Source organism: Phytophthora sojae (assembly GCF_000149755.1).
Source record: "Phytophthora sojae unplaced genomic scaffold PHYSOscaffold_2, whole genome shotgun sequence".
Taxonomy (NCBI): Eukaryota; Oomycota; class Peronosporomycetes; order Peronosporales; family Peronosporaceae; genus Phytophthora; species Phytophthora sojae.
In genome coordinates, this window is record NW_009258116.1 from 5,038,061 (window position 1) to 5,049,378 (window position 11,318).

At 60.2% G+C, this 11,318-nt stretch overlaps 6 protein-coding genes across 6 annotated transcripts; 3 read left to right on the top strand and 3 right to left on the bottom strand.

Annotated features, from left to right (window-relative positions):
- Positions 1 to 607: 607 nt before the first annotated feature.
- PHYSODRAFT_325470 (hypothetical protein) lies at positions 608 to 1,907 on the bottom strand (the record flags this gene model as incomplete). Its single annotated transcript, XM_009521340.1, has 2 exons — positions 608 to 867; positions 947 to 1,907. 2 exons carry the CDS (start codon positions 1,905 to 1,907, stop codon positions 608 to 610), a joined length of 1,221 nt encoding a protein of 406 aa, XP_009519635.1.
- A 507-nt stretch (positions 1,908 to 2,414) lies between these two features.
- Positions 2,415 to 3,339, bottom strand: PHYSODRAFT_359247 (hypothetical protein; the record flags this gene model as incomplete). The annotated part of the gene is made up of 2 exons (XM_009521341.1): positions 2,415 to 2,467; positions 2,493 to 3,339. 2 exons carry the CDS (start codon positions 3,337 to 3,339, stop codon positions 2,457 to 2,459), a joined length of 858 nt encoding a protein of 285 aa, XP_009519636.1. The 3' UTR covers positions 2,415 to 2,456.
- Positions 3,340 to 3,607: 268 nt separating this feature from the next.
- PHYSODRAFT_325472 (hypothetical protein) lies at positions 3,608 to 4,238 on the top strand (the record flags this gene model as incomplete). The annotated part of the gene is made up of 3 exons (XM_009521342.1): positions 3,608 to 3,864; positions 3,937 to 4,126; positions 4,215 to 4,238. 3 exons carry the CDS (start codon positions 3,608 to 3,610, stop codon positions 4,236 to 4,238), a joined length of 471 nt encoding a protein of 156 aa, XP_009519637.1.
- Positions 4,239 to 4,795: 557 nt separating this feature from the next.
- On the bottom strand, positions 4,796 to 6,458 carry PHYSODRAFT_353951 (hypothetical protein; the record flags this gene model as incomplete). Its single annotated transcript, XM_009521343.1, has 1 exon — positions 4,796 to 6,458. The coding sequence occupies exon 1, from the start codon at positions 6,395 to 6,397 to the stop codon at positions 4,796 to 4,798; it is 1,602 nt and encodes a 533-aa protein (XP_009519638.1). The 5' UTR covers positions 6,398 to 6,458.
- Positions 6,459 to 7,116: 658 nt separating this feature from the next.
- PHYSODRAFT_480820 (hypothetical protein) lies at positions 7,117 to 8,571 on the top strand (the record flags this gene model as incomplete). The annotated part of the gene is made up of 2 exons (XM_009521344.1): positions 7,117 to 7,815; positions 7,858 to 8,571. The coding sequence occupies 2 exons, from the start codon at positions 7,117 to 7,119 to the stop codon at positions 8,569 to 8,571; spliced, it is 1,413 nt and encodes a 470-aa protein (XP_009519639.1).
- A 308-nt stretch (positions 8,572 to 8,879) lies between these two features.
- PHYSODRAFT_344687 (hypothetical protein) lies at positions 8,880 to 10,638 on the top strand (the record flags this gene model as incomplete). Its single annotated transcript, XM_009521345.1, has 1 exon — positions 8,880 to 10,638. One exon carries the CDS (start codon positions 8,880 to 8,882, stop codon positions 10,479 to 10,481), a length of 1,602 nt encoding a protein of 533 aa, XP_009519640.1. The 3' UTR covers positions 10,482 to 10,638.
- Positions 10,639 to 11,318: the final 680 nt, after the last annotated feature.

The following is an 11,318-nucleotide window of genomic DNA, read 5'->3' on the forward strand; positions in this document are numbered from 1 at the left end:
GTCGGCTCGACGATCCACACGGCCATGGAGACTGCGAGTTTCTTATAGAGCGAGGCAACATCCTCACGGAGCCGCTCCACAGCACCAGGCTGACCGGCACGAGCGGCAGCCTCGCCACCAAGGCCGACGCCAAGCGCGATCTCGAGGACATACACACGGTCCCGGAGAAGACGAATCTCCTCTTGCTGCAGGGTCACCACCTGACTCGGGGCCCCAGCATACGGCTGCGTCGCCTCAGGCTCGTAGCCATGGCCGTGCGAGGCCACCGCCGGCCCTCCTTGATCGTAATGGGCAGATCCACTACCACGTAAAACGAGTCGTCCGGGAGCGGCGGCTCCATGGCAAGCGCCAGCTGCTCGTGAAGTGGAGGGGTTACCCTGAGTCGGATAACTCGTGGGAGCCCGTTGAGCAGCTCCAGGCAGACTGCCCGAAGGCTGTTGCGATATGGGACGAGAAGCAGCGGCAGCTTCGTAAGTAGTCCTTGGCTTCTTGGCCGGTACCCGGGGCACGGTAGCAGACGTAGTCGCACCACGCCCACGCTCTTCACGAGCTTTGGCTCTCGCCTCTTGCTTCAGCTCGTCCATTTTCGAGTGGAGTTTGCGCTTGCTCACGAGTTGAGCGAACTCGATGCGGAGCTCGCGCACGTCCAGGATTGCGGACAGAGTGCGATCCTCACGAGTTCTTTGAACTCTTGGTCTGAATACCCTTTGCTCTGGACGTAGCGCCAGAAGAGGTCTTCCACCTCGCTCCAGGTCATGTTGTCATTCGGCTTGACCCAGTGGAAACCCCACACAGGATGGAGTCCACCCTTGTCCTCCGGCTTCTTGCGAAGCGTGGTGAACTCCTTCAGTGTGAGCTTGTGTGGTGCTAGTAGCACACACCGGGCGACTTCAACGTCGCCAAGGGAAGAGTGGCTCTTTCTCAACAAGAGCACGCTCATAGGAACCCCTCGAGGTGTACCCGCCGATAAGGCCACGAGGAGCCGAGAGCTTCTCCAACAGCGCTGGCGCACCAGTGCCAGGCTCGGGCGGGAAGTAGCCCTGCAGGTACGTGGCATCCCCGCCTGAAGAAGACTCGATGGCAGTCGTGGCAGTCGGCTGCCTGGCATACGCACCCGAGCTAGCAGCGTGGTATTGCTGCTGCTGCTCGTCGAGGTTGTTGGAGAGCTCCTTGGGCTCGTGGACGGCACCCTCCTCGTCCTCGGACTCCGAGTCGATGAACAGCTTGGAGCTGGAGCCGCGAGGCGACCTGGAAGCTGAACGCTTCTTCGCCTTGGCCTCGGCGGCCTTCGCAGCGGCAGCCGCTTTCGACGCTTGGGCACGCTCACGACCTTGTGCCAGCGCCAGATGCTTGGATGCCAGCACCTCCTTGGGCTTGGAGCCCGCGTCGCTCGGCGACTTCTCGGCCACGACCCCAGCGTCGGCCATGGCGACTTCGTCGTGCGACTGCTTGCTGTCGCCTGAGCCGGACTCGGCGTCCTCCGCCTCCTTCTCTGACGAGGCCTTTGCGTCGGCCGAGGCGTTGGTCATGTCGCCTGCCGCCAGCTCCGTGCCTTCGGCAGCGTGCGTGCTGCCCTCCGAGACGTTCTCGTCGTCGGGTGAACTCTCACCGGAGTACTGGACCATCGTGCAGTCAAAGACGGCGGCTTCCCAGTCGCGAGCCGGGCTTTTATGGCCCCGAGGACTCTCCTCCTTGCCTTGCGCGGCGTCAGGAGACTTGCTCCGAGCCCCGGCCTGACGGCCACTCTCCGGCGTGCTGCTACGAGAGCGCACCACCTCCTCGGCCGCCTTCGTGGCCTCCATCAGCGCGGACGACTCGTCCTTGGCCTCGGCCGCCCTGGTCTTCGGCCCTACGGCCCGCGGTTTCGGAGGTGCTTTCGCACTGCGCGCACTGCGCGTTGGAGGCATGCTTCCGGTCGACGTGGAGACCCTGCGGCTTGCTCGGCGATGCGCCAGTTGCTCTGTGAGGAGCCGAGGCGCCAGAGCTCGCACCGTCGTCGTTGGATTTCGACTTTGCGAGTGAAATATGAGTCGCCGGCGTAACCTCGCTCTGATTGGTCGATAAGATCGAATCTAAGTGGGGGAGGATGTAACGGGGTTACATGGAATAGTGCCCTGTCACTATTACGGGATGGCTACATCTGTCACTCCCCTGGATAGTGACCCAAGTGGCCTCAGAGCCAACAGATACATTTTGTTTGTATGACACAAACTATAAGACCTATCCAATGATGCCTCTCGTGTCTGCACTAGTAGTCTCTTTCTGGTACCTAAATATGCGTCTTCTCGGAGAAATCCAGTTATAGGTACATTCTTAGGTGCCGCGCCTGTTAAAAATACTCCAGTAGCAGCACGCGCGTCACTACGAAACGATCCGACAGTAACTACACAGCATTTCAGCACACACCCACAGACCAACAAACCGACCAGGCGCGTACCCGTGTAGGTATCTTTAGGTCATGGTGGGTCTGTATTTTTTGGCCTGCACGGTACTGTGCGCGCTAAAGCCCGTGCCGCCCGCCTGCAGGTGCACGATGTCCTTCTTGCGCAGCTTCAGACCCGTCACGGGGCACGTCATGCTCGGCAGCACCATGTCCTTGAGGCAGCTCTCCAGCACCACCTGGCCGGACGGTCTCAGCAGCACGGCGCGGCGGTGGGAGATCTCCTTCTTGGTCACGGCGCAGAGCACGTGGGCCTCTTTGGCGTTGTCTCCAGGAGCGTCCCACTCGAACTTGATCGGCAGGAGGTGCTTGAGCTTCATCTCGTCGAGACTCATGGGGTCCCGCGTCTTGGTGTCGGGCATGGCCACCGTCGTCTCCTGCGACGGCGTGCATTCCGGAATCCAGAAGCTCGTGCGCTTCATAGCCTCGCGCCGCTCGTTGTCCGTGGCCGCGTCCACCTTCTCTTGCAGCTTGCGCGTGGCCAGCGCGGCGCGCTCCTGTGGCTCCAAGGAGGAGGAGGTGGAGGCAGCCGTCATCGACTGCTGGCCCTCGGCCGCGTCCAGCGCCTTCCGCAGCGTGTCGCGCTCCTGCTGCAGCGCCGCGTCCTGCGCCTTGCGGTCGTGCGCCTCCAAGAAGCGCGCGTAGGCCGCCGTGTTCTCCTGGATGGCGCGCTTCTGCGCCAGCAGGTTGGCGTAGATGCACTCCTTGCAGTAGACGAAGCCCGCGGGCGACGCCAGCGGACTGCGCCCGCGCGTGGAGGCCAGGCACAGGCAGCACACGCCGAAGGACAGCTGCGCGTCGCGCCCGAAGCGCCGCTTCAGCGTGCCGTGGCCCGCGGCCGCGCGCTCGTGGTACGTGAAGTGCGTGGTGGCCGTCGCGTTCTTGCTGTGCCGGCTCATTCTGCTGGAAGCGAGATACACTTGATATTCCCACTAGTGGGTCTCAGTTCTGAGTCAGAACTTCTGACAGCAGCTCGAACACATCTTGAAGGATATGAGCTGTGATTGGTTAAAACTCGATTGCTATCTTGCTGCCAACCCCTTTCCATACTGCCACGATTTTGGTGCAGTATGTACATATAGCGCCGGCAGCAGCAAGATGCATCCCACCTATTGCCGGACCGCCCCAGGAGCGACGGCAGCGGGAACCGACCCGAAACGAGCCAAGATGAAGTTCATTATGACACTGGGGTCGTATATTATCCCGCTGGCGACGGTCTACTTGGCCGAGTATACCATGCAGACGGGAGTGTGGTCGGCCATCGGGTTCCCAGTGGAGAGCAAGGACGCGCACGCGAGCTTCTACTCGGCCGCGGGCTTGGCCTACCAAGCGGGGGTGTTCATCTCGAGGTCCTCCGGCGTGCTGTTCCAAGCTACGCGGCCAATTCTATACCTCATGCCAGCGCTGCAGGTGCTGCTGCTCGGGTTCTTCACGCTCGTGGCGGCCGCGCATTTTTGGTACAACTGAGGGTTGCTGGTCGTGTGTTTCGTGGTCAGACTGCTCGGCGGCGGCGTCTACGTGAGCGCCTACATGCTGCTGTCGAAGGAGATCCCACCGAGTCACGTTGAGCTGGCAGCAGCGGTGCCTGTGGGCGACACGGTCGGTGTCATGTTTGCCGACTGCGCTGGCCTGGTGCTTCAAGGCTGCCTGTACTCCATCAACCACCTCCCAGGCGCTGCAATCGATGTAACGTGTTGACTCGACACCTATCAAACGCGATCGAGTACTCTCACTTTATCTTTCTATCTCTCCCCGCTGTGACTGTACTAAGCAGAGATCTGTGACGCGCGCCTGTTAGCAGGAGCTATAATAGCTAGCGCTGTGGAATCAGCCATACGAAATTGTCGCGGCTGTACTCGATGGCAATACCGGAAAAGCGGGCTCATCGACTGAGGTACGTATCCAACTGCGGCAGCTGGCTCATGTGGTTTCAAGCCGACGGATGTTCTTGCTTACAAGCCTGTTCTTAGCGAGTGGCAGTGTGGACAAGTGCAGTCTGTCGATGCATCGGGAAACAGCGTCGAGCTTTCGAAGTGGAATCTTGAAATCAATGGCGATTCTGTGAGCTTCAACAACGCACCAGACGAAAGAACAGCGCAGTGCCCAGACGAGTGAGATCGGTAAACATAGGTTTTAAGTGGGCCTAGCTATTCGTCACTACAGCAAGCAAACAGATACACAGACACAGCGTTCTAAATGCAGCAGAGCCGAGTGCCCCTCGGTTTGCTACTTCTTGACAAATCCATTCGCAGGAATAATTCCCAATCACCGCCTCGAGATTCGCTCACTTCAACTTGTGGGTTTAAAATGTTTCTCTTCATTTTGTTTGATTTGATGAAAGTATACACACGATAACTACACGTTCGGTCCGTAGACCGACAGGTCGTTGCCCGGCAGGATGAACTGCTTGAAGTTCTCCTTGAACGACTTGGCCAGCTTGAGCGCCGTCTCGTCGAACGCCGCCTTGTCCGTCCACGAGTCCTTGGGGTTCAGGATCTCGGACGGCACGCCCGCCACCGCCGTCGGGATCTCGAAGCCGAACAGCGGGTCCTTGACGAACGTCGCGTCGTTGATGCTGCCGTCCAGCACCGCGTCCACGCACTTGCGCGTGAACGGCAGCTTCATGCGCTTGCCCACGCCGTACACACCGCCCGTCCAGCCCGTGTTGATCAGGTACACGTGCGTGTTGTGCTCCTGCAGCTTCTTCTTCAAAAGGTCCGCGTACTTGGTCGGGTGCAGCGTCATGAACGCCGCGCCGAAGCACGTCGAGAACGTCGCCTGCGGCTCCGTGATGCCGCGCTCCGTGCCCGCCACCTTGGCCGTGTAGCCCGACAGGAAGTGGTACTGCGCCTGGCCCGCAGACAGCTTCGACACCGGAGGCAGCACGCCGTACGCGTCGCACGTCAGGAAGATCACGGCGTTCGGGTGGTTGCCGCGCGAGTTGGGCTGGTGGTGCGGGATGTGGTAGATCGGGTACGACACGCGGCCGTTCTCCGTCTTGCTCGAGTTGAAGTAGTCGGGCTCGTTGTTGGCGTCGATCCAGACGTTCTCCAGCATGGCGTTCGGGCGGATGGCGTTGAAAATGTCCGGCTCGTTCTCCTTGCTCAGGTCGATGGTCTTGGCGTAGCAGCCGCCCTCGAAGTTGAACACGCCCTCGTCGTCCCAGCCGTGCTCGTCATCGCCGATCAGCTCGCGCTTGGGGTCGGCCGACAGCGTCGTCTTGCCCGTGCCCGACAGCCCGAAGAAGATGGCCGTGTCGCCCGCCTTGCCGATGTTGGCCGACGCGTGCATGGCCATCACGCCGTTCAGCGGCAGGTAGTAGTTCATCATACTGAAGATGCCCTTCTTCATCTCGCCGCCGTAGAACGTGCCGCCGATGACGGCCATGTGCTTCTCGATGTTGAAGATCACGAACACCTCCGAGTGCAGGCCGTGCGCCTCCCAGTCCTCGTCCACGACGTTGCACGCGTTGATGACCGTGAAGTCGGCGTTGAAGTTCTCGGCCACGCTCGAGAACTCGGGGCGGATGAACATGTTGGTCACGAAGTGGTGCTGCCACGCCAGCTCCGTGATGATTCGCACGTTGAGGCGGGACTTCTCGTTCACGCCGCAGTGGCCGTCGAACACGTACATGCGGTCCACGCCGCTGAAGTGCTTGGCGGCCTTGGCGTACAGCGCGTCGAACACCTCGGGCGTCGTGGGCTGGTTGATCGAGCCCCACCACACGTTGTCCTGCGACGGCGCCTGCTTCACGATGAACTTGTCCTTGGGCGAGCGGCCCGTGAACTTGCCCGTGTCCACGGTGAACGTGCCGTTGGCCACGAACGTGCCCTCGTTGAACTTCTTCTCGTGGTCCGCGAGCTGCTCGTACGTCAGGTTGTGGAACACCTTGCAGTCGTTCTGGATGCCCAGCTCGCCCAGGCCGAGCGCCGCGGTCGTGGTCTCGTGCTGCGCCATGGCTTCGGTTGTGTGTGTGGTGCGGGTTGCGCTTGGTTGCTGGAGCTGCTAGTGCTCGGGCCGGTGCCAATTGGGAAGTGACCTCTGGAGGCCAACGCGAGACCGACAGTGCTTTGTTGAGAGGGCTGCGTGATGCCTGGGAGTACTTTGGGTCGAGTGCACGTTGGTCAAGCCAAGCCTCGATGTGAAGCACGGCCTGCCGGCTACGCACGTTGCATTTCGACCGGAGCCCTACCGGTTTTGGCGAACAAAGAGGCGCCGCCGACACGCCCTCGTCGACGCAGGTAGGTGTTCCTTTTCGGCCAATCAGAAGCATGTTGTATTTGGCCTCGTCTCTGGCGACACCTAGGGCATACGAAGCGCAAGTGGGTCGGCTCTCCCGGGTAAGTTGCCATGTCGACGCGTCACAGAGCCACCGTTAGGCTACCGGTCAACTACCGAATATAGTATACTGAATCCAGTTGATTCTCTATCGGCGATCCTCCAATGCATGCTTACTTGTGACTTCGCTTTTGGTGATCAAGCACAAGGCTGCGTTGCTCGTCGTAACTTACTAAGTACTTCGTTCACTCACTCACTTCTGGACTCGAGACAAATATGAAAAGTGTCAAGAACACTCTGGGCCACCGTGTGTCTATTTCTGGGCGATTGCGTCGAAGGAGCGTTAACTTGAGCCTCCGACTCGGAGTCCAAGAGTGCGTGGATTGCACGCATCCGGGATGAGCGGCCACGACGGGCGCACGAAGGGCAAGCGCATTCGCAAGCCGCAGGCCGGCAATTCCAACTCCAAGGCCCGATGGAAGTACCTGAGCGCAGACGTCTCGGACGTCGTCGACAAACCAGCGGCCAAGCTCCGAGCGAAGGCCCGTAGGAAGTCTAGCGTCAAACCAGGACCAACGATAAAGGGGGCGCTCAAACTCGGCTACGACATCGACGGCGACGGGTTCGTGGACGTCCGCGAGATGCGCCTCGCGAAGTTCCTGGACGCGATGCTACTCGATCGACGAAAAGACCCCCTTGATGAAGGTCCTGAGCCAACTGAAGCCGATTTGTTAGCAATGCGTCAAGGCGCTGGCCGGCTGCTTATTGCAAAGGAATTCGTGGAGCGCAACCACGAGCGACTTTGGAGATACGGCTCCATCTTCACGGGCATGAACGACGAGCAGGCAGCCCAGTTCATCGCGACCCACAAAAACTTCAAGAAGCTCATGCCGTTCCTCGAGAGCACGGAGCGCAACCGCACTGTGCGCTCGTCGCACCAAATGCGCTCGTGTATTCAAGGCGACATTGCAGCCGACGCGTTAACGGCCCCCACCTCGTCGGCCGAGCGGCAAACGTGGGTGGAGACGACTCGAAAGCTGCGCAGTTCGTCGTTCACCAAGCACCCGCTACCGGATTTGCAACCGAAGAAGAAGTTCGTGTCACCGGCGCTCGATCCCAACCAGCTCGATGACGTCGAGCCCAATCTGGCAGCCAGCGTGAGCAGCCCCGAGGTATTCTCCAACGCCTACGGAGCCATAGACATCGACGGAGACGGCATCGTGGACGACGACGAAATGAAGATGCACCTGCGTCTGCAGGAGGCCACAGGCAGCAGCAACAACCGCGACGAGGTGAAGGCGCGCCACCTCCAGCAGATCCAAGGGCGAAAGATGATGGTGGCGGACTTCGTGCAGCGCAACGCCGGCCAGATGTGGCTCTACGACGAGAGCTTCCGCTACAAGTCCACGGACCAGATCGTGGACGAGATAGCAAGTGGCGCCGGATTTGCCACGGAATTCAACCGGCTGCGCGCCAAGGAGCGGCTCGTGAAGCTCAAGTCCTCGCTGGGCGTGTCTGGCTGCATCGTACAGCTGCCGCCGGCGGAGCTGCCCGTGGACCCGACCAACGCGCTCGAGTTCCGCCGGGTGAAGGACCGCTCCGAGCTGCTCATGGCGCGCAAGGAGCTGCTGAAGCCGCTGCAGCAGCGCCGGGGGCTCGCCATGCCCGGCGGCGATTCCGCCGGGCCGCTGCGCTACCGTCCACGAGGCATCCGCGAGGAACAGGGCGACATGGGGCGCTCCAAGAGCGACGGCAGCTTACTCATTGGCCTGCCGCGGATCTACGACACCCCCGTGAAAATCGAGCCCGTCGGTACATTTTCCGTTACCAAGTGGCGCCTAGATGCCAATTAAGCCAAAACTTCAACATCACCGTAGAAACGCGATAACGCGCACGGTCCCACCGACTTGAAGTAAACCTTTGCGTTGTTCGCTGAAATGCAACGAGGTACGTCGCCAATCTTTCTCCGAGAGGGGTCGCTTGCTCGGCCACGTACCCGCGCTGCTCTGCTCCGCCTGCCGATGTTTAAACTCAACCAGCACCTTGGTCGCCGGGCCTCACTTTCCAATTGGCATTGGACCAAGCACAAGCTCCAACAACAAGTCAAGAGACCAAGCGCTGTAAGTCAAGCGCAGCACAACCTTCAAGTCCAACCGAAGCCATGGCGCAGCACGAGACCACGACCGCGGCGCTCGGCCTGGGCGAGCTGGGCATCCAGAACGACTGCAAGGTGTTCCACAACCTGACGTACGAGCAGCTCGCGGACCACGAGAAGAAGTTCAACGAGGGCACGTTCGTGGCCAACGGCACGTTCGCCGTGGACACGGGCAAGTTCACGGGCCGCTCGCCCAAGGACAAGTTCATCGTGAAGCAGGCGCCGTCGCAGGACAACGTGTGGTGGGGCTCGATCAACCAGCCCACGACGCCCGAGGTGTTCGACGCGCTGTACGCCAAGGCCGCCAAGTACTTCAGCGGCGTGGACCGCATGTACGTGTTCGACGGCCACTGCGGCGTGAACGAGAAGTCCCGCCTCAACGTGCGAATCATCACGGAGCTGGCGTGGCAGCACCACTTCGTGACCAACATGTTCATCCGCCCCGAGTTCTCGAGCGTGGCCGAGAACTTCAACGCCGACTTCACGGTCATCAACGCGTGCAACGTCGTGGACGAGGACTGGGAGGCGCACGGCCTGCACTCGGAGGTGTTCGTGATCTTCAACATCGAGAAGCACATGGCCGTCATCGGCGGCACGTTCTACGGCGGCGAGATGAAGAAGGGCATCTTCAGTATGATGAACTACTACCTGCCGCTGAACGGCGTGATGGCCATGCACGCGTCGGCCAACATCGGCAAGGCGGGCGACACGGCCATCTTCTTCGGGCTGTCGGGCACGGGCAAGACGACGCTGTCGGCCGACCCCAAGCGCGAGCTGATCGGCGATGACGAGCACGGCTGGGACGACGAGGGCGTGTTCAACTTCGAGGGCGGCTGCTACGCCAAGACCATCGACCTGAGCAAGGAGAACGAGCCGGACATTTTCAACGCCATCCGCCCGAACGCCATGCTGGAGAACGTCTGGATCGACGCCAACAACGAGCCCGACTACTTCAACTCGAGCAAGACGGAGAACGGCCGCGTGTCGTACCCGATCTACCACATCCCGCACCACCAGCCCAACTCGCGCGGCAACCACCCGAACGCCGTGATCTTCCTGACGTGCGACGCGTACGGCGTGCTGCCTCCGGTGTCGAAGCTGTCTGCGGGCCAGGCGCAGTACCACTTCCTGTCGGGCTACACGGCCAAGGTGGCGGGCACGGAGCGCGGCATCACGGAGCCGCAGGCGACGTTCTCGACGTGCTTCGGCGCGGCGTTCATGACGCTGCACCCGACCAAGTACGCGGACCTTTTGAAGAAGAAGCTGCAGGAGCACAACACGCACGTGTACCTGATCAACACGGGCTGGACGGGCGGTGTGTACGGCGTGGGCAAGCGCATGAAGCTGCCGTTCACGCGCAAGTGCGTGGACGCGGTGCTGGACGGCAGCATCAACGACGCGACGTTCGTCAAGGACCCGCTGTTCGGCTTCGAGATCCCGACGGCGGTGGCGGGCGTGCCGTCCGAGATCCTGAACCCCAAGGACTCGTGGACGGACAAGGCGGCGTTCGACGAGACGGCACTCAAGCTGGCCAAGTCGTTCAAGGAGAACTTCAAGCAGTTCATCCTGCCGGGCAACGACCTGTCGGTCTACGGACCGAACGTGTAAGTCTGATTAGGCTCAAGCGTCCGCTGCAATTGAGCTTGCTGCTGCTGGTGGCCGGTTGCTGTAGGAGAATTTATTTTATCTATCTAGCTTAGTGGTGTAGTTTGCATGTGCTCTGCTTCATCGAATTCGAGTCAATATACGGCTAGTTTAAACATGCAACGCTGTCGTTCAACAGCATATCTGCCGATGGACATCTGGTGTCGACTTCATTCAAAACTCTCGAAAACTTCCTACTACATGTAGTAACCCTTTCATCTGCGTCATTTGGTTCGCGTTATCATCGCGGATACCGGCAAGTTGAAGTGGTTGAATTTAAAGGCGACGATTGGTTAGAATTTCTGCGAATGAACGCGCTGACTCCGATGTTTGGATGGCATGCAGTGTGTACGTAGCGAGGGCAGGAGTGTGTGTGGCTCTTGAAGTTGCCCCGAATCGGGGCCCGACGAGTTGTTCAAACCCATGGTGCGTTGAACAGGGCGAGAGGAGAAGAAGCCGATGCGGGCCGCTTCAAGCGGTCATCGAGGCGAATAAAACTTGTGGCCGCGAGTCGTGTGGTTTGGTAAGTGACGAAGTAGCTTAGCACGCTCGGAAATTGTCGACCAAGCCAACCTAGCTCTCCCGCCCTCCGTTCCTTGTTATCCATTTCGGTATGACCTCGAGTTGAGCTCACGCGTGGAATCGACACTGCCACCGTGCCTCGCACAGATGGTTGAACGCCGCAGAGTACGTATCTCACGTGTTGAAGCGCTCCACGATAAACCTGTGACGGAGGCCGCGCCGACAGATGGGATTAAATGGCAAGAAACGCAAGCTGTGGGATCTTCGGGTCCGAGTCGT